The 21,491-nt window shown below is 36.6% G+C and overlaps 3 protein-coding genes and 1 long non-coding RNA gene across 4 annotated transcripts; 3 read left to right on the top strand and 1 right to left on the bottom strand.

The window, feature by feature from the left end:
- Nucleotides 1-2,832: 2,832 nt before the first annotated feature.
- Uba2 (Ubiquitin-like activating enzyme 2) lies at nt 2,833-7,143 on the bottom strand. Its single transcript, XM_088193819.1, has 11 exons — nt 6,997-7,143; nt 5,664-5,818; nt 5,446-5,593; nt 5,189-5,328; nt 5,010-5,121; nt 4,770-4,944; nt 4,380-4,628; nt 4,139-4,306; nt 3,819-4,066; nt 3,617-3,752; nt 2,833-3,554 (listed from the first exon to the last, which is right to left on the bottom strand). The coding sequence occupies exons 1-11, from the start codon at nt 7,123-7,125 to the stop codon at nt 3,340-3,342; spliced, it is 1,875 nt and encodes a 624-aa protein (XP_088049945.1). The 5' UTR covers nt 7,126-7,143; the 3' UTR covers nt 2,833-3,339.
- A 2,431-nt stretch (nt 7,144-9,574) lies between these two features.
- Ythdc1 (YTH domain containing 1) lies at nt 9,575-11,635 on the top strand. The gene has a single exon (XM_088195908.1). The coding sequence runs from the start codon at nt 10,412-10,414 to the stop codon at nt 11,597-11,599; it is 1,188 nt and encodes a 395-aa protein (XP_088052034.1). The 5' UTR covers nt 9,575-10,411; the 3' UTR covers nt 11,600-11,635.
- A 5,453-nt stretch (nt 11,636-17,088) lies between these two features.
- LOC148230525 (uncharacterized) lies at nt 17,089-18,557 on the top strand. The gene is made up of 5 exons (XM_088195909.1): nt 17,089-17,300; nt 17,605-17,640; nt 17,710-17,943; nt 18,017-18,181; nt 18,257-18,557. The coding sequence occupies exons 1-5, from the start codon at nt 17,184-17,186 to the stop codon at nt 18,395-18,397; spliced, it is 693 nt and encodes a 230-aa protein (XP_088052035.1). The 5' UTR covers nt 17,089-17,183; the 3' UTR covers nt 18,398-18,557.
- A 453-nt stretch (nt 18,558-19,010) lies between these two features.
- On the top strand, nt 19,011-20,954 carry LOC148230524 (uncharacterized). The gene is made up of 2 exons (XR_015811195.1): nt 19,011-19,102; nt 20,238-20,954. It is a non-coding gene; the product is annotated as an uncharacterized LOC148230524 (long non-coding RNA).
- Nucleotides 20,955-21,491: the final 537 nt, after the last annotated feature.

Raw genomic sequence — 21,491 nt, 5'->3', positions numbered from 1 at the left:
CTTTTGTTTTTGAACCGTTTATATATTACACTCCCAAATCTGCAAGGACTGATCAAAAAACAAATAGAAAATGTTTGTTATTCTGCATTATTATATTCATTAATTTAAAATACACCCCTCCTGAGTACAGGACTGGAGACGATTATAGAAAATAATAAGTATTTGAAAATAAAAAGCATATCGGGTATATGTTTACCAGTGGCGTGCCGTCCGTACATGCGGTAGATTCAAAATGTCAACCCGCATTATATAATTTTACATAATGTATAATATAGAATGTGCAAACAAAAAGATTTATTTTTCGTAAAGAAGTTTTTTTACTTCTTTGTCAACTGAAAATGCACATAATATTAATAAAACATATGTAATATAATCTATCTATTCTTCTAAATTACCACTATATATTGTTTCACTAAAAAAATCTTCATATTTTGTAATATAGCTCATAGAAAAAAAGTTGAAATCAATTTACTTTTTCTTAACATAATTCATTAAATTTTTTTAAAGTTCTGGTGTGAATTTTATGCAGAAACACTATGTCGGTCAAATCTCATGTTAAAACTCCGTTAACGAGTGACTGACAGCGCCTGAGGAACCTTTCTTCCAATTAATTATTGGCGGGCACATGTGACCGCCATGGCGCACTGGTAACAATTGCTGTTAGTCACCGGTGATTGACACGGCGCGATACGTGTTAAGATGGACGATTGTCAAAAGAATATTTTACCCCTTCGGGGGTTCCTCAAGGATCCAATCTGGGACCTCTGCTTTTTGTGTTATTTTTTAATGACATAAATACAGCAATTAAAAATTAAAGTTTTCTTCTGTACGCTGATGATTTAAAATTATATAAATGCATTCGATCTGTTGTGGACTCCTTCTCTCTACAAAGTGATTTAGACTCTCTGTGGAGATGGGCTTCCATTAACCGTCTGCCCTTTAGTGTCGGAAAGGGCCATACTGTGTCATTTTCTCGATCCCGTTCGCCATCAGCTTATTTCTACCATCTCGGTGGTAACATTTTGACTAGAGAAACTTCCACTCAAGATCTCGGAATCACTTTCGAGAGCAAATGGAGGTTCTCTCTACACATACACGTTGTCTGTGATAAATCTTCCAAGATGCTCGGCTTTGTTATGAGGAATGCCTTTCACTTTGACGATCCGTCAGTTATTCGCATCCTCTATGACACCTTGGTTCGTAGCATTCTTGAATCGGGATCTATAATTTGGAATCCCCGAATAGCCAAATATTCCCTTTTAGTGGAAAAAATTCGAAAAAGGTATTTAAGATACCTTTACAAAAGGACATTTGGTTATTATCCGTACTTATATCCCAGCGCCTTTCTTTTAGGAGCATTGGGATATGATTCGCTGAGTTCTCGCAAAAAGCTGTATGTCGCTAAGCATTTTTTCAAATTACTAAAAGGTGCTGTCGACAATCCAGCTATTCTCGAGGAATTCCAGTTTTGGGTTCCGGAACATTTTCGAGAATCACGATCGAGACCTCTTTTGATGGCCGTTAGGGCTAGGACATCTGCGTGGCCATCCGGCTCCTTAATACGCTGGCATTACATATTGACTTATTTAATGTTAGCTACGAGGATCTGATCCAGTTTGTATCATTTAATTTTAATATATTATAATTTTTTGTTATGTTTAAGTATTGTTATATTTATGTATATATACGTTTTTTATGTTTTATAAATTTAAAATTTGTTTACGACCATCGTGGCGCATTGGGGTAACCTGTTAGGCCACGATGGTCTTAATTTAATCTAAAAAAATAAAAATGTACATTTTATCGACAAACATATTTCCTCTCAAAGTATCTGAAAACGGACTCAATATTCTATTGGTTCTATACCTCCATTTTGGCTTTTTTAAAAACAATAAATAAAATAATTGTATAAGAGTATTACAACTAATTTTGAATACCTTGATGTTACTTATCAATTTCATATATTGCATATAATACAATAAAATATTCCTGACTAGGTATTCTTTCATTGCGCTGATTATTTTATAAATTTCTGCTTTCTAGACATTTTGTGTATTATATTATTCATAAATGAGGGTGAGAAAAAATCTTCGCTCTATTGTCCTGTAAATTTGCTGTGGTGGTAAATTTAAAGAGTAGTCAGCAGATAGCAGTACAAATTAGACATAGAATTGCCACAAAATTTGCATGCATGCATTAAAATTTTGCAGCACTTTAGAGTAGATCAGGGTCAGCTGAGTTTTGCAGGGCTTCAGGAAAATATTATGTGGAATCCCCGAAACAAAGGTAGAAATAATACAGGAACATGACTATATGTACATATGTGGGGCCCTTTTGTGAGTAGGGCCTCGGGTAAAGATCCCGACATCTTAGCTGGCACCGCAGAAGGTAAAGGCTTCATAGAATGAAACCTGGGTTGACTAAAACTGTATGAAAACTAAGAAGAGTAAGAAATCACTTGATACCGCTTCACTAAAACTGAGAAAACTCAATATATAATCTTCTAATTAAAAAATATGACTCTTGAGGAATGATGAACAATTTTTAAGCACATATCAAGCAATAACTGTTATCAGAACGAGTTTTCTGTATATGTCATACTAAATTGACATGGATCACCAGGTATATATAACAATGCTTGGTCTCATACTGCATCTTCAATATTTGCAACGATCTTGAACATCTATATGTTCTGACAAGTCATTAATTTTGGCTTCAAATTTCCACTGAACCATTTTTACGAAAACTTTCTTTGGATGAATTTTTTGGTTTTGTTTTGTGTGCTAGTCTGTTATGCAATGGTAAATTTACAACAATAAAAACTCAAATAAAAACAGTAAAATCAGATATATTTTATTTTGTGGAGTAGTACAATGACATTACCAATTATTGTAATGAATTAAATGGGTTATAATCAATGAACCAAAATAAATTACGTTAATTAACAAAATGTCAAATTGTGGAACGATCACAACTGAAAAGTCAAGTAGCTTCTGTGTAGCTACGCAAAAAGTGCAAAATTTTGATTGAAATTATTTCAATGTCACATCTTCAGAGAAACAATGATGAAAGTGCAAAAATTATATTTCTAATCATTAAATAGATTTGAAAGAAAAATGAACGAAGAGCAAATCTATTGTAAATGGTGTAAATTATTTTTGGAGTTTCTCCACTTTTTATATAAAATAATAAAAAAATTAAATTTTGCAAATTCTTCATTGTTCTTCTGGAAATGCGAAATGTTAACTTATTCATAACGATAAAATTTATCTTAACATTAATTTATATATAAAAGATAGTATTCAAAATAAGTCACAGTAGAAAAATAACCTACGATAATTAACTAAGATCAACGATTTCCATATCGTTAGATTCCGAGCATAGTTTAGGTTTTTTCGCTTGAGGCATATCTTCAGAATCGAGTTTTTGCTTTTTAATCTTACCGCCCTCATCGTCTGGCTGTTCGTCTTCGACGATCTCCATATCGCTCTCGTTGTCATCGTTTGCTGTGACTTTTTTCGAAGAGCTTGGTTGAGGATCATCATAATCTTTAGCTAAAAATCATCAGAATTATACCAGTTTCTTAAAAGTATATAGGGTCGTAGAGTATATTTACCAGCTCCGTTTCCATTGGTACCATTTTCTTTTTTCGGTTTTAGGGTTTCAGCGTCAGCGATGACTTCGAAATCTTTACAATCAGGTTTATCTAATATAGTGATCATCAATTCGTAATCTTGTTGGAAGTCGTCAACCTATAAAATCAATAAATAAATCATTAGATTTATGAGGAAGAGGCATACTAGATGAACTCTGTTTACTTTCAAAAAGCTTCCATCTCGAACGCCTACTTCGAACAGTGTTTTATTGTTGTTCGCTTCGGTTTCGCCTTCTTCGCATGATAACAATATATTACCATTGTGCATCACGTCGGGAGATATCATGTTTAGTCTTCCGATTAATACCGCAGAACACAACTCGCCACAAGTGAGTTTTATAATGTCACACACTAAATGCACAGATGGCTTTGCTGCGCACACGTAACATTTTGGATTAGGGGGCGTAAGACCTAAAATGAAGAATAGATTGATTAGAAACTGCTTATCGGTCGATTCGCTGAGAAGATTAGAAATAAAGTTACCTCGATCCGGCACAAACAACTGTCCTCTGGGATTCGGCTTCAATCTCAAGTATACAGATTGACACTTTAAGAGATCGTCCATGAGAATATTGAAGGCGTGCATGACCACGATTCCGGCTATAATAGCGTTTGCTGTCGCAATCGCTGGAATGATATTTCCAGCCATCGCTATGCATAAAAATATTTGTTTATTACATGTTGATTACGATAATATGAATAATTATAAACGGATAAGACTAACATTTCATTTGGAAGCGAGTCTCCTGTGCGATTCCGAAGATGTGAGCTCTTATATTGGCGCAAGCGGCGACAAAGTCCATTGCACTCTTGTCATCCTTGTCCCAAACCAAATGATCGCCTTCGTTCAAAGCAGCCAGTGAGTCTTTGAGGGCATAACAACTGTCAGCAAAGACCTTTGTGCATTCGGCAATGCTCCAAATGCGTTGATCTTTTAGCCCGCTTTCGTTGGAAGATGAACTTGTTCCTACAACTAGATAAAAAAAAATTTTAGTTTAAGATTCTGGAAATGTTCACAGCCCTCTATTAAATACATTTAGTTTATTAAATAAAGAATCATATCTTAACACATGATGGAATACATTAAAACTCTTTCACGACAATAACAACGTACCGGCGTCAGGCAGATTTTTCATATCTAACGGTGTCGGAGGCCTACGTTTTTTCCATAAGTTGTCCATGGATAGTAAATATTGGATATCATCCTTGAATAGTTTGTTGAACAGTTTCGTAGGATCGTATCCGCAAGCGTTCGCCCAAGTTCTAGTACTGATTCGTTCTACGTTACCCTATAATCATAATTATATTATAAATAAACAATAATGATAATAGATTATTTTATTAAAATACATGCTTGTGCATTGGCATTTTCCGTGAGGGCTTGTTCACCGGCGTCGCCGGCTGCTTCTGGATCTGCAGTGTCCGGCGATACGTCTTCATCGTCGTCGACTTCGCCAAACAATTGACTATAACGACGAATGCATTAATACTACTACTGTAATATATTTTATATCAAAACGAAGCTTATCTCACTTGAATAAATGTTTGGCCCAGACGATGCAATGAATTGGTTCCGATGGCGTATTGCGGATAGTGCAACCCGGGAAGGTTTTCTGAGTTGCTTTCGGTTGACATTCGTAGCATTGCGTCAGACCTTTTTTGATCAACTCCACCTGAAAAGATAATGCTGCGAATTAAATAAGAATCGATGCCTAGTAAAGTAGTAAAGAACCAAAACAAATGCCTCACCCACGGTAATACCAAATTGGAGTACTAAAATAATACAATACCTGTCCATTGTAACCAGCGGTTCCACTTTCTATTAGGGGAACGTCCACAGCTAAGCAAATGCGGTTCACGTGATTCCTAGCGGCTCTATTGTCCAAGGCGTTCATCACCAATTTAAAATGCTTAAAATAATTAACGCCGTACTCGGTCCTATAAAAAAATATGGATTAAATCGCATGAAAGTAGAACAAAGAAAATTTTTTTAAATTAAAATGCTTACGCAGTGATGTTTGCATGGTGAGCGATGATGTTAGCGTTGGGGTTGAAACTCAAAGCACTCTCGCGAGCCACGTTGGCTTTGGATTTACCGACGTGCTCTTTGTGAAAGAGAAACTGTCTGTTCAAGTTGCTGACGTCGATGGTGTCGAGGTCGATCTGATAATAATAAAAGAAATAACTATAAATTGAACTATTAAAGTTTTAACGGTAAATATTCATAGAGCACACTAATGACATGTTCCTTAATCGGCTTCAATTGTAAGTAGAATCAAGTTGTGCATTGGTTGGTATAAATTGATTAAAAGATTCAGATTATGTAAATCCTGGTTACAGTTCAGATTCCAGTAGTGATTTTATATCAAATTAATGTAATATTAGGCTTGAAGAGAAAATAAGTGTAATATAATATGAAGAAATTAGTCAATGCTTTTTGCATTTTGAAAAAGAGATTTAAATTTTAATAATAACATATTATTACATATGTCATCTCTTTTTTTATGTACTTTTCTATTATCGAAGGGCAAATTTATTTATTTTATATATAATTATAAATGTCATTTTTTAAAGTATATTCGTTGCGAAGTTATTCATGGGGTGTTCACTATTCTGACCAACGCTCACTCGCTATCGTTCGCATTTAACCAATTTAAACTACTTCTGTAGCAAAACAGTGTTTTGCTACAGAAATAGTGAACACACCATGAACTCAACAAGACAGGTTCTTGCACGAATTGTACGGCTTCTGTTACAAATGAATATTTTTTCAGAAGTTCACTTTTTATATATTTTCATAGAACACATAATATATATGTATAATATAGATATTTGTACAGTTTTTTTTTATTTATAAACACCTTTTCAAAAATAAATCTCTTTCGTAAAGAGAGGAATATGTGTATTAGGTAGGAATGATTTTCTGAATTTAAAAATATTGTTATAAAGTTAAATCAAAGTTTTTATTCGTCTATCCATAATATTAACATTGCAGTCACAGGTGTATATGTTTTGTAAAATGTATATAAGTAAATATCTTGTGGCAGTCGAAAGAAAAATAATATATTTAATTTACACCCTGGCAACCCTACGCACAAAACAATCCGCATGGCTAGAATGAATGTATTATTGAATCCACTTTATTATCCATACACATTTTTATGAAGTGTCAAAAAGTAAAAGTTTTGATTCGAGTCAATATACTTCGACGCGTATCTAACGATGTCTCACAACTAAATAGTGGGTCGATTCAGGGAGTAAAATATGACGACGTGAGACAAAAGCCTAATAGTCGACCGGCGTCAGTTTGCTCGAGTGTAGTAGCGAAAATAGACACTCACGATTTCTATGTCGGTGAAACCAGCGAGCACGAGATTCTTGAGCAGTTCGCAGCCGATGCCACCGGCTCCTACCACCAGAACCTTGGAAGAAGCCGCCAAACGTCGGAGCTCCCGCTGTCGCCCTCCCATCGCGCCGGCACGCTATGAGCAATTGGCCGAAACGAAGCGAAAGCTGGCCAGTTAACTTTAACGCCGGCGTAACTTTTTTACAAGTTTACTTTCATGCGCATTCATTTCCACACCAAAACTGACTCACACGCTTGCGCAAACGAATAGCGTGCGTTTGTAACTTAGGTTACAAATTCAACGCGATGCAATTTTGAGGTACGCAAGGGTTTAGCCATATTTTTGCCGCCGCTGACCAATTCTTCATTAGGCGAACTTTTTCAAAAATCGTTAAAAAACATTTGTAAAAAATAAAATTGGTCTCGCTATTTCTTTATCTAAAAATAAGTTATTTTTCTATGAAAATTAAAGTTGCCAAAATTAAAATAAAATATATTTATTTAAAAAAGGGAACATATCTTGGGGTAAATCCTTTACCGAAAAGTATGAAAAATGATTTTCTTTGGCGGCTTCTATAAATTATGTCACAGGTTTGTCATAGGTTTTTCAGTGGAATTGTGACTGTGTGAAACAAACAGGAGTCTGGCTCAATGTCTTTGTGACATATGAAGGGGTGGGGGGGAATAAATTCTCGAAAAGCTGTGACATAATTTATAGAAACTGCATTTGTGCAAAAGGTCTTCACGAAACCTTGCATATGATCTTGTATATCAAATATTTTTTGTATTTTATGTCATTTTGTTGTTATTTTTTACCATTATTAGCAGTAGTGTAGTGAGGCCGGAATATCGTTCCGGTGCTTTTTTCCACGAACGAAACAGGTTCCGGTACCATTTTTTGTAGATTTGATAAGATCAAAAAATCTTCTTGCAAAAAAAGAAATAGATCTGTTCTTCAAATAAAAATGAACAAAATAACTAGGGTAATCATCTCTGGGTTCACATGAACTGAAATCTCATAGCGTTTCGGTATCAGCTTGTTTAGAACTACACTACTGGTAAGTACATTTATCTTTCGATTTACGCGGTTAAGAATAAACTTTTTTAAATATTCCAAATCAAACAGATCAAAAGTAATAAAAGCAGTCGTAATGGGGACACTATGATTCCTACTACGATGGTGACGATAGCATATTAATTTTCTAATAAGCACACCATAACCGAATTTGACCAATAGAAGAGGGCGAAAAACAATTATCATTTCTCAAAAATTAAAAATCTTTATTTGCCATTAAATCGCGATTCGGAAACACGCTGAAGCACAAGAACAGAATTTATCACAACTTTTCGACTAGGATTAGACACGTTAGAAAATTCGAACTTTTAAAAAAATTGTCAGAAGATCTATATGTGACATTTGAAACTAGAAGCGATGCAACACATTTCTTATAAAATATTTTTAATTTAAATTTCATTATTTTAATTTCTAGGACTTTAAAAATTAAAAGCGATTTCAAAATCTTACTGTGAATTTTAGAGAAGCAGCAACTGATATTAAATCTCTGGAATTAGAATTGTTCGAACTCCGCAATGATTTATGCGAAGGTTCTGTTAAAATATCAAAAATAAAATGCATAGATTGAAAAATATAAATTGAAAAATTAATTAGACGACATGAATGGATGCCAGGTTAAGTATTAATTAATGCACAGAATTTTCAGTAGAGAACAAAATCATGTTATGAAAAATGTACTTGACCAATTGCAATGGAAAATATTAACATCATTTTCAAGACTAAAATATCTAAATAAAAATTTGGATTTCTGATGCACATCGGAATTATTTTTTCTAAAACAGATGAAAATAAACGACGTCATAATTGCACAATTTTGGAAATTTCTATGACATGGACGTCGTTGGAAAGGAATTATTCACAGAAATCGAATACTGTGAAATGCTGCTTACTACTCGTAATGAAGTATTACCGAAAACTCATTTGAATCTTCTTACCTTTATTGTGTCAAATATAGATGATATACATATTTACAAATCTTCTCATTTAACTACAGATTATATTTGTTTAACGCGTTTATTTCATAAATATTCATGGGTACAATAGTATACAGACGTTTTAAATACACAATACTGGTTCATATTCATAGCCATTTCCATTGTCTACAATTAAAAATAAAAAATAAAAAAATAATAATAAGTTATCCCTAACTACTATAATAGAGTAAAGAATCAAGGAAAAACACATAAAACCTTTAAAAAAAAAATCAAATATACATATATAAAATATAACATACATAATTAAAAATATTAGATTTAATAAATCAGTGAACTGAAGCTGTTACTGTTTGCGTTTGAATGTCATCAAAATCAGGAAAAAGTAATCTATAATACACGGTATATTCATTTTTTCTTTAAAAAGCTGTTCTTTTTAAAAAAATAACCAGTGTTAGTCTAAGTCTGAGGTCGCTGCGGTGCAGTGCGTGGTGCGTGCTAACAAACTCATGTTTTTGTATGCAAGCGGCTTGAGTGACAGCTATTCATAGCGGCGGAGAGGGCGTGCTTGCTTGCGTCTAGCGGAGCGTGCTCGTGCAACTTCTTTGAATAGCGTTTTGCGTTGACGTTCAAGATGTCCCTTGAAAAAATAGTGTGTAAAATTCAGTTGAAGGCTGAAATATGGATGTCAACGTAAATCGCTATTCAAACACAAACAGGTTTGAAGTTGCACGCGCATGCTCCAACAAACGCGAACAAGCGCGCCCTCTTGAAATTGTTGAAATTTTAAACAATATATTCGGTTTTTGCTGCCGTAAAAATTGATGTCAATAACATTTAAAAAAAATTCACTGTGAAAAAATAAGACGGGAGGGGGGGGCCAAATAGCATTTTTGCCTCCAGGCGCAAACTATTCTAGTTACGACACTGTGGTAAAGACATTAATGTATTTACGTAAATATTTTTATATGTAATTAATCATGAATTTACTAAGAAACTGAAATATTTCTAAAGAATGGAATGGAATTGAAATGTTGGATTAAAATAATCCGGAGATATTCTTAATTTACAATTTTTTTAATTATGGAAACTGTAGTTGGATCAACCATTATGAACGCTAGCTAACCAAGCGTTCCCACTGCGACGGCTACGGCACGCTTATATTGCTTTTGCCGTGGATTCTAAGCAGGGACAGGGACAGAAAATGAAATGCTACGAATCTTATAAAAACGATGAAATCGAGGAATTATAAAAACGAGCAAAAGAAAGGTGATTTATATTTTCCAAGGCGGCCTAGAAGAGAAGAAAAAGAAGAAGCGGTGCGCGCAGAGAAGCGGAGGAGTGGGGAGGCGGCGTCCGTCGAGACCCAGACGTCGACATGAACGCCGGGCGGCGGCGCTAACATGGAGGCGGCCGCCGACGCCGTCAACCTGGGCGTGGGCGAAGTGGACGCCGAGATCGTCGAAGAGCTGAAGCGGCTCGAGGGCGAGAAGGGTGACGCCTCCGACGACGACGACTCCTCGTCGTCCTCCTCGGCCTCCGCTGACGAGTCGAAGGGCGACGCGGACGCGGATGCGGACGCTGACGCTGACGCCGACGACAAGAAGGACGAAGAGCCGGCGCTCAAGAAGCGCCGCGGCGTCCGCGCCCCACCCGACTACTTGGAGCGCCTGGCGCCGCTGTTCCGCGACGCGCGCTACTTCGTCATCAAGTCGAACAACGTCGAGAACGTGATCCTATCGAAGGCGAAGGGCGTGTGGTCGACGCTGCCGCAGAACGAGTCGAATCTGAACCGGGCCGCGCGCGAGTCCCGCAACGTCGTGCTCGTCTTCTCGGTGAAGGAGAGCGGCAAGTTCGCGGGGTTCGCGCGGCTCTCGGGCGAGTCTCGTAGAGATGCGCCCGCCGTCTCGTGGGTGCTCCCCCCAGGGCTGTCCGCCAAGGCGCTGGGCGGCGTGTTCGAGATCGACTGGGTGTGCCGCGAGGAGCTGCCCTTCTCGAGCACGCTGCACCTCTACAACCCCTGGAACGAGGGAAAGCCCGTCAAGATAGGGCGCGACGGTCAGGAGATCGAGCCGCGCGTCGCCGAGCAGCTGTGCCGGCTCTTCCCCGAAGACGAGTCGACGGACGTGGCCCCTGTGCTCGAGAAGGTCGAGAAAGCAGCCGAAAAACGCCCCGGAAACCGCAAGCCGCCGCGTGCCCCCCTCGTCGGCTCCTCCTCGTCGCGCTCCTTCCGGCGCAAACCCTACAGACGGCGCTCCGACAGAGAGAGGGACAGGTCTCGCGACAGGGACCGCTCGCCTCTCTACTCGTCTCGCCGCGCTTGGAGGTACGAAGCGGCCTACGCTGACTACCTGCGGGCCTACCAGCATCAGCTGCCTCCGCCGCCCCCTCCCGGCTACGCCTACGACGCCCCGCCGCCGCCCCCTCCGCCTCCGCGCTACTATGACGGCCCGCCGCTGCCGCCCGAGTACGCCGGCTATGACACCAAGCGCTCCTACGACCGCTCCGTCGACGAGTTCCTGTGGCGCACCGCCGAGCGCTCCCGCGGTCGCTCTCCCGTGCGCGAACGCCGCCACCGTGACCGACGTTGAAAGTGTAATTTTGCCCAATAAAGTTTTTTAACTACACATGAGACTGAACTGACTTTTTCTGCGGTATAGACTATGTCCCGTCCGCCACCGCCGCCGCAGTGACTCCAGTGAATTTTAACTTTGTATATGGAAATACAAACTTGCGTTGGTGATTCGTTCATATTTTCACAACAAATTATAATGTTCACTATACCGATCCCCGAAGCGAGAACGTGTTAACTGGCTTTCTATATATGAGGCTTGATCGTCTTTTTTAAGTGTTGTTTTGCAACGAGACCGCATTTCAGAGCCTCTTTTCAAACAAACTCGCAGTCCGTTAGCTAAGCTCCACCTTAACACTTCATGTCTGGCTCCATTTTTGACTGGGAAAACTTCCACAGTAATGAAACTGCTCTTCTCTATTATCTATCGTATGCTAAGATTCTGTTAGTATATGCATGTTTTGTACGTTACATATTTGCCAATCCAAAAACCTTTTATTTAATTTTACTCGAAATGGAATAAATATAGATTCCATCCAATATTGTTTTCAAAGTGCGATTTAACAGGGAATTATTTTAAGAGATATGTGCATTAAAATAAATACTTTGTTCCATAAAACGAGTTGTTTGTGCATTTTTGTAATTTGTTGCAGTATGTAATTCGTTCACGGGGTCCGCTGTTAGTCAAAGCAGTTTGTTTTATGGAACAATTATTTTATATATTGCTCACTTAAATTGTCCTCATCAAAATTATACACTTCTTACATTGTTGCACCAAATTATTCCATGAGAAAAAATGTTTTCAGCCAGGAATGCACAGTTTTTTTACGTTGCAAACAGCTAAAAATGGCAAAACATTCTCTGTATCTTTAAGAATGTGTATAATGAAGATCAAAGTGGCTAGGTAGTTTATTTTGTGAAATATTGTCAATTTGCTGCTACCCTGAAACACTTATCATATTTTCATTTTATCCCCTATTCTAATCATAATATTCACTATTTTTGATTTTTGTTGAAAAAACTACAGCAGAATCATTCAACGGTAGGTGAAGGCATTCGAACGACTAAAATTAAAAAGAACATATTTACACTTAATCTGCGGGCCGGTCACACGCAAACGATATTGTGAAACGCGAATGATTTTTGCGCATATGAGAATTTTAATAGCGTTTCACTAAAATAATTGTAGATTTTATTTTACTCACCCTATACTAGAGAATCCGCATGCGTAAAGATCTGCTCCCAAAATCACACTTATTAAGAAAAAATGTTTACATTGACTTAAAATAGTTTTGCAGAATGGCAAAGGGAACGTTTATACCGATGTGTTGAATAGAACTAATTCATAAGTCGAAATTTAATGCGAAAGAAATATTTTTATGCATCTCAGATGCGTGAAATTTAAAAATATGTATAAAGTCGCCAAAGAACCCATTTATAAAAAGTGTGCTACTGTTAAAAAATTTATTTATTATTTTAATTATTATTATTTGTAGTACATATTCTTCTTAAGAGATGTCGCTAGTTAAAATTCAATGAGGAAAATTTAAATGAGCAATATATATAAAATAATTGTTCCATAAAACGAATTGTTTGTGCATTACTTTTGGATAGATAAGGTGCGAGTGTTCATTCGTCAGAACAGTGAACACCTTATGAATAACTGCAACGAATCCTTTTCAAAAGAAAAATCCAAAGATTTACCTTACAATTCATTTTATGGAACAAAATATTTATTTAAATGAATATATCTCTTAAAATAATTCCCTGTTAAATAGCACCTAAATTTAATTTCAAAACACGGAATATTCCAATGACCAAAGAACAAATATTGTTTTTTTTAAAACAAGAAATTTCGTTGTCTGCCAATAATGATGTCCAGAAAAAAAACGGAATAACGGATTGTCTATTCTTTAAAAAATTATTGAGTTAATCGAGTTACATTAAAGCATTGGTGTATCACCGGCACAGCTAAGTTAACAATAGCTTATGCTATTTTTGTGATAGAGTTTTACTAACGGAGTTATGATTTTTTTTAAATATTCGCAATTTTGAAACAATTATGCTGGCATGCTGACAATTTAGAAAAAAAATTTGATGCAAAACTGTTTATAACTATCTTGTCCACAAAAACTGTCATATCCCATATATATATAATGTGGTTTTGGGGTCTGGTGATGGTCGAAGAACTGCATTAAATTTTTTTCGAATTATAACATATGACCTTTAGCAAAATGTACCTAAAACATGGGCAAATTTAAAAAATGAAAGCCATGCATCAAAACACATTTATGGCAAGAAGGTGTCCACTTAAATAATAAATATGTTCTTGCTGTAGATACAAAAATACAGTTAACATGTTCTTCGCTTGCCAGATTGATGTCTTAGGAAAGTAGTGGATATTATAACTCATTTTCAAACATCAGTTAAACACGTTCCTGACTTGGGGTCTTCATGTAATGGGTATTTGTCTAGTACTGCTTTGATCTGTGATATGTTAACGCTTCGTTGAACGATATTCGGAGACGACCCCGGTATTCTCGCCGCTGACTAGTCTGATTGGATACAGCGATGAAAGTTAATGTTAGCTTACGTCGACGAAAAGACCAAATATATTATTTTCGTTTCCTATTTTGGACCATTTATATATTACACGTCTTTCATAGATCTTATATATTTTCATGAAGTGAAATGACTTCCGATTCTGAATCGAACTTCCGAACGTCATACATCGTCGTGTTGAAAGCGACACTTTCTTATGATTGTCCTAGTCTTAATAAAAATCAACCCGAGCTTATCTAACGTCGTTGAACTTATTTAGTTTAAGCTTCTGAATTTCGTTAATATTTTTTTTATAAAATGTTCGACATTGGTCATTGATGCTATTTTAGTTCATCTCAATCGAAAACAAAAACCTGCCATTTTATTTTGATTACATCGTCCTAAATTATTTTATGTATTATCATCATCCTTATCTCGATGACCTTTTCCATTGCTTGTCAGTTGTCAGTAATGTTGATATTTTGCAGTGTGCCGATCGACTTAACTTTGGCCCTGCTACTTTTTTCCCTATCTGGCTTTGGGTTATTATTTGATTTTTGTAAATCGTATATCAGTATCAGTATGCAATAATTAAATTTATTTTCGTCGTTTACGAGAGATCAATTCGACTTTTCATCAGTATCTATGTAAACTAGACGAGTACGAAACGTCCAATGTATCATGAGTTATTTTTTTATACAATACAGGGTTGGAATCTTAGGCGAACTGTGAATGTATAAATTATTTATATATATATGAAAATTTACATATTATATTTGAATTAGATATGATTGACCCATATTTCAAGGGATCATTTATACGCACAATTTATTGTTATTATTTTACTCACAGTGTCAGTTAGGTTCTCTTATTCGACTAACGTATTAATTAGAAACCAAAATTTAACTCTACCTTAAATCGTGATGAACTGAATTTAGATAGGTAAGTATCCCGAAATGGTACATATGTAAATTTTTGAAATACCAATTGGAGGGATGAGTATGTTTTGTGATTTGGTCATTAAAATAATCCAACTTTAAAACATCAATATAATAATAAACATGTAAATTTACGGAATGCATTCAATCCTAGAATAGCTATATATGAACCGGTGGAGATGCCAAGTTTTCTTAAACATATATCTTCAACTAGATGGGAAGTATTCCATATTTTCGATTTTTTTATCTAATGCTTCGCGATAATTAGTCTGTAATTTTAGTTCGGCTAAAAAACAGATTAAATTAAAAATATAACTAGCTAATAAAAGCTTGTGATACAAAGGTATAACCAATTCATCAGAAGCTGTGACTTGAACCAGATTTTTCAAATCGTAAAGGTGAAGTAACCGCGAAGTAAAAACTGTAAGTATAAGTTAAAATCTCTTACATCAACTTTTCATAGTAACGTTTATTTAACTTTTTGCCGAAAACTTGAGAAATAATTTATCGTATTTTTCGGGTTAGAATTTATATCAAATGGTTGAGATTTAAATTGTACTTGGAATTTATATTAAACGGTAAGAACCAACTTGACAGATTGTGTTATATTACTGTAACGCTAAAGACACAACTGGTCGATCTGTCATTCGCTTGTCAAAAGTTCATAATCATTATCAAGGTATTTTATTCTCAACTTGTTTGGTTGGCCTCGCAATGTTGACAAATGTCAAGCCGAGCGTGCTCTCCGACGCCGTTCTATCGTTATTTTAGCTTCGTTCGTCGCTCTGAATACATTCGCGTCTACATACAATTAAATAAATTCGTTGAAAATTATTCATTGGATATTCAATGCTCAGACCATCGCTCGCTCGCATCTAACCTGTCCTAACAGTTTTGGTGCAAGTGAGATATTTCTAAAATAAATAATTTATTTGTAAATGTTATAATATTTTTATTCTCAAACTGCGAGAGCTCACGTGTACGTGAAATCCGTTATATCCATATAATTATTTTCAATGATTTGAATTGAAAGTGATATATATATTATCTACCATATTTTTAAAACATTTTATTACTTCTGTCATTTATTAGCAAGCTATATTAATTGATATAACAATATAATAGAAATAATAATAATACATTAAAGGTACAATAATTAGAACTAAGTATATAATATAATATATGATAACAATGTAATTTATTCAACGAAACATATGTAAGCAATTCAAATTCGTATATTCACGGTTGAAGTATACAGGATTTCTAGTTATATTCATTTATATTTAAAAATATGAAAGTTTCCTGTAATTATTAATATATCTTCCAATACATTTTCATTTAATTATTTCGATTGTTTCGCAAAATAAACTTTATACCAGAGAAAGCCCTTTCAATACTAACTTGTGTCGCTGGAGCTTTTAAAACCACCATTTCAATTTTGTATGAATTAGGATCTGTATTTTTATTTGTACTTTTATTTTTTTTACCATTTAATCGAATGTTTCATTAAATGATTGTGCTTGTTCACTTGTGATTGAAATTTATTTGAAAGATTTGAAAAATATTTTTCAAATGTTCCACAGCCTGCATTTTTTGTGAGTGCGTACTTGAATATGAACCGAACCGAAATAAACAGATATTTTTTCGGTTCAGCTCACATTTTTGTTCCGACAAAAATAACGGTTTTTCGGTTCAGTTCCGGTTTTTCTAGCTTTCGCCAACAAAACCGTGACCTTTTTTAGCTCCCATCAGTCAAAGTCAAACATTACTTTTTCAGCTCCCGCAGCTTCTTCAAACAAACATCTCCGAAACGACATTTTTTTATTTTTGGAATCTGAATATCCGAATATATAAATTAATTTAATTACATATAATTTATTTATTTAAAGAACTTAAAGATGCTTTACTAATTATTATAATTTAATTTGTAGAAATAATATTCGAAAGGGGTTCATGATGGTAAGCTAGCGCGCGCCGGATATCGATCGAGGGGGCGGCGAAAAGGTGTGCTGCGCGTCCCTTTGCCGCCATTGTCGGCGCTTGTCTGGGCGACGCCGGTTTAGCCGCCATTCGGCTTCGGATCTTGCCGCTGTTAGCGCCGTCGGTCCGCTCATCTCGCTCATCATGCGTCGACGAAAGAACGTGAAGAAGTCCGATGACGAGTCCGACGGTTCGGACGTCGCGGAAGAGCAGGAAGAATTCGCAGACTCGAGCGAGGATTGGACTCCAGGCGCTGCCCCGGTAAGAGCGAAATCGATCGTCGTTATTTACTCTGCGTTCCTTCGTCGGCGCTCCATCGCTCGCGCACGGCGCCGCGTCCCTTTTCCGATCGGTCGGCGGCGTACTTTCGACGCTCGGAAGCATAACCTCGAAAACGTGCGCCGCCATTTAATGGCGGTTAACATATACATGTATGTATACGTATAGTCGGTAAAGCAGCGCTCGCTTGTACTGCACGTCACAAGCCCGTGCGAAATCACCGTACGCGTGTAGTAGACAAAGTTAATTATGCTTTATAATACCTGGACGTTGTTTTGTTTTCAAGGTCAAAGGCGCCGCAGACGTCGTCAATGCGAATGAGGTGAGTTGGTCTCGAGTATGCGCTCACATGTATTATTGTTGCAAAAGTCTTAATTTTATTATATTTTAGGGTCAACCTAAAGGCCGCAAACGTCCTTCGAAATCGCCCGCAGCAGCCGTAAACACGTCCAAGAAGAAGCGAAAGAACTCGACCACCGAAGAGAGCGAGCCAGAGGAGGAAGGCGGCGAGGAGGAGGGTGAACAGGACGTGGAAGAGGAGGAAGACGAATCCGAGGAGGAGAAGAACGGATCTGATGGCAACAAGTCAGATTCTAGCTCGAAAGACATACCAAAATACTACCACGTCAGTACATCCACAATTGTAACATCGTTCATTCACATTCTTCTCGAAACGAATTAATCTATTTCCATTTCAGTCCGGAAACTTTGTCCTCCTCAAGAGCGACGTTAAATGGTCGGGTGAGAAGGTCGTTTCCAAGCTGGAGGATGTCAATCTGTGGAAGATAGACGGCAAGGCGCTCCTTCAAAAATACGTACCGATGGATTCCAACGGGAGAACATTACACAAATGCACCTGTGTGGTGAGTATCGCGTTTCTATGCTGCTTTCACTATCGCCTCGATATATATTAATTTTTTATTCGTTTTCTCTCACAGTACTCCGGATGGAATGTGGACAACCGAGAGAATTACTACCCCGTCACGGAAATCCTGGATAAAAATCCAAAGACGGACGCGAAAGAGCCGTGCGTCGCTCTAGATCTCGCCGATCTAGTTAAAGTTAAGGATAAGAATTAACTGTCGTATTTACTAACGTTTATGTAACCGTTTATATATATTTTTTTCTCTACAACGCCATTTTATGATCACTGATTATTGGAAGTATAATTTTTTTGTGAACGTCTTCATGAAACATTCTTAACGAGTTTTTGACTAAAATAAAGTTTCGTTCGACCAATCAAGCCTTTTATTACATCCTACATCCTTTTGTTTTAGGACCGATTTTGGGAATGTTAAATTTCTTAAATTATCGCTTGATTGACAAATAGCTCCCAAACCGAGGACAGGCATGACAACTCAGAATGTAATTGTGAAAATCGGTAGTTCCTATTGTTACTTTGGATAATTTCGATGCAGTGTAACGGTTTTTGTGCGACACAAAGAAAAAAGCTATTGCTAGTATAGTTGTAGAGGTATTTTTTTCTTCAAACAAATAGCAAGCTATACAATAAACATTCCGATATTCGTCTTAATTCATGTTTTTGTATGCGGGGGGGGGGGGGGGGTGGATAATTTATTACTTAACATTTAGGGAATGTAAAAGAGATAAAAATATCATAAGTTCATATTTATAAATAATTATCGGTGGCAACATCGCTCTCGAAAATTCGACTTGTTCGGTTGGCTACCCTATCGTATTGTTTTGCTAGCGATGCTCGACGGCTGACGGTCGTTAAAAATGGCGTACGTCAACAACAGCCTCCTCGTTTACGCCGAACCAGGGTAAGTTTCTGAATTGGGAGGTTTTTTATGTACGCGACTTCGAAATTCTTCGTTTCTACAGTTCGAAGCTTTTATATAATTCTCAATCTCGTGTTTTTATTTTATTTACATGGCCATAACAATGTATATCGTGACTATCTGTAACAATGAGGCGTGCTGGAAAGCGAAACTTGTATTGTTTTTAAATGTAAAATGTTGCCATGCTATAAAATTTTATTTTGATGCACGTCGGTATATGTATCAGGTAGCGTCACCGCCAACTGGATTTATGCCAATCAAAGATTTATTCATTAGTGGTCGATCATCAAATTATCAAGGAAGAATTTACATAAATTTAAATGTAGTAAATGATGAAATATAACTATTTATGCCGAAATGATGTCCGTCTTCTATGGTGAGCGCTAGTCTATTCCACGCTGCCACCTCTGATCATGACGCTCGCCCTCCTTCTAAGCCATTCTTCCGGTTCATGCGCGTTATACTTTTCGCTCTGCTACTCCGTGGTGTAACAATATTTTACTAATAAATTACTATTTTCAAAATTAAATAAATATACCCAAACCATTCACATCTATGCTTAAGCTATGGATATAAATAGCAGTAAAAATACTATTGGCGGAGCAGTATCGCATATTTTTACTAGATTGGTTCTACAAAATCTCAATTTAATTAAAAACCATGCAAAATACACCTAACATTTGTATGTAGTATGGAAAACTAGTTATAATAATATCATTTATTTATTTTTAAATTTAAACGTATTGTTACTTAAATGAATTTATAAGTCGAGATAAAACTGTGCACTATAAAAATATATAAATCTATATGTAGTAAGTTTAGATTCTATAAAAAATCGACAATAAAATCATCAACAGTTGATACCGGCTAAAAGTCTTTAGCCGGTATCAACTGTTTTTTATTCTTATTTTCGAAGAAAAAATCAGAAGATTCACCTTGTATAAATGCACAAATAATTCGTTTTATGGAACAAAGTATTTATTTTAATGTACATATCTCGTAAAACAATTCCCTATTAAATAGCACCCTAATAAAAACACCTAATTGGTTTATTTCTATAGGTCGTTTTTTTTACTTATTTTTATTTATATATTAAAAGTGTTGTTTTTTTCTTCAGAAAATACCTGTAATGTCGTTGGCGTCATTTCACACTTAGTTACGACTAAGGCCCACTGTCCACGGAGACGTCGCTGCGTCATTGTACGCTTGTTGTACGTCTGCTTGCTGCGTACATATAAACTAACGAAATATTATTTGACTTCCCACCTCACTCCAAGCTTTCTCAGTAATATCTTTTCTTGCATAATTTGCAAAATTACTATTATAAAGACACTGGTACTTTTCGACGATCTGAAAAAAATCATTTCATTGCTTGCATGCATCGACGTGAGTGTGACGTTGCAGCTCCTTGGACAGTGTTTCATTAGTTTATTGTTATAATCGTACTCGACGAATGTTGCTTCAGCGCGCTCCGTTCGGTTAGATACAACCCTGAATCACGAACGCAGCGGAGTTTCACGTGACCAATCGGAGAGTGGCTCTCAGCAACCAGTCACTGCCGCCTGGCACGGGATGCGGCCACTATAAAAGGAGAAGCGCAACCGGCACAACGCACTCATTCTTCGGCGACCGAGACGAGAAGGACTCTCTCTCCATAATGGAACTCCGGAACATCACAGTAACCAAGGAGCCTGAACTATCAACTCGACTGATTGAAAGCATAATACAGGAGGAATCCGGAGCAAGAACACCTTTCGTCCTCGCTTCGATAACCATCAAGAACGAACAACAACAGCGTAAACTATAAAACTTGGAATAAACGACTTTAAAACGTTGCTCTCGCCTATTATTAACATCTTTATTATAACATTATATGTAAGCAGCAAGCAGGCATACAACAAGCGTACAATGACGAATACGCGTCTATGCAGCGACGTCTCCGTGCACATTGGGCCTAACTGTTAGTTAAATAGCACTTTTAATTAGTTAAATAACAATTTTAGAGCTTGTACAGAAGTTATGCGTTAATAATTCAACAGTTTTGGACCACTCAAAACATAAAGAAAAATCAAAAAATCTTGGTAAACGCGTGCCGCACGAACTAAATGAAAAGCTATAAAAATTCAATTCACGATCGTTTGTTAGGTACGATTAAAATTATATACATTATGACAGCAGAAAGTGATTTGTATAATCGTTGAATAAGTTTGAAGCGCTATAACGTTGGCTGTGAAACCTAAGTAAATCTGTTGGTGACAGATTTGCATGCAATCGAAACAATTACAGCTGAAAGCTATCGTACATATATCAGCAAAATATAGACTTACCATTGTTATAATTGTATCTCGACGGATGTTGCTTCGACGCGTTC

This window comes from Plectrocnemia conspersa, unplaced genomic scaffold (assembly GCF_051122295.1).
Source record: "Plectrocnemia conspersa isolate PC_06_02 unplaced genomic scaffold, ASM5112229v1 ptg000010l, whole genome shotgun sequence".
NCBI classification, from domain to species: Eukaryota; Metazoa; Arthropoda; class Insecta; order Trichoptera; family Polycentropodidae; genus Plectrocnemia; species Plectrocnemia conspersa.
Note: the sequence above shows the minus strand (reverse complement) of the source record. Positions and strands in the feature narration are given on the sequence as shown.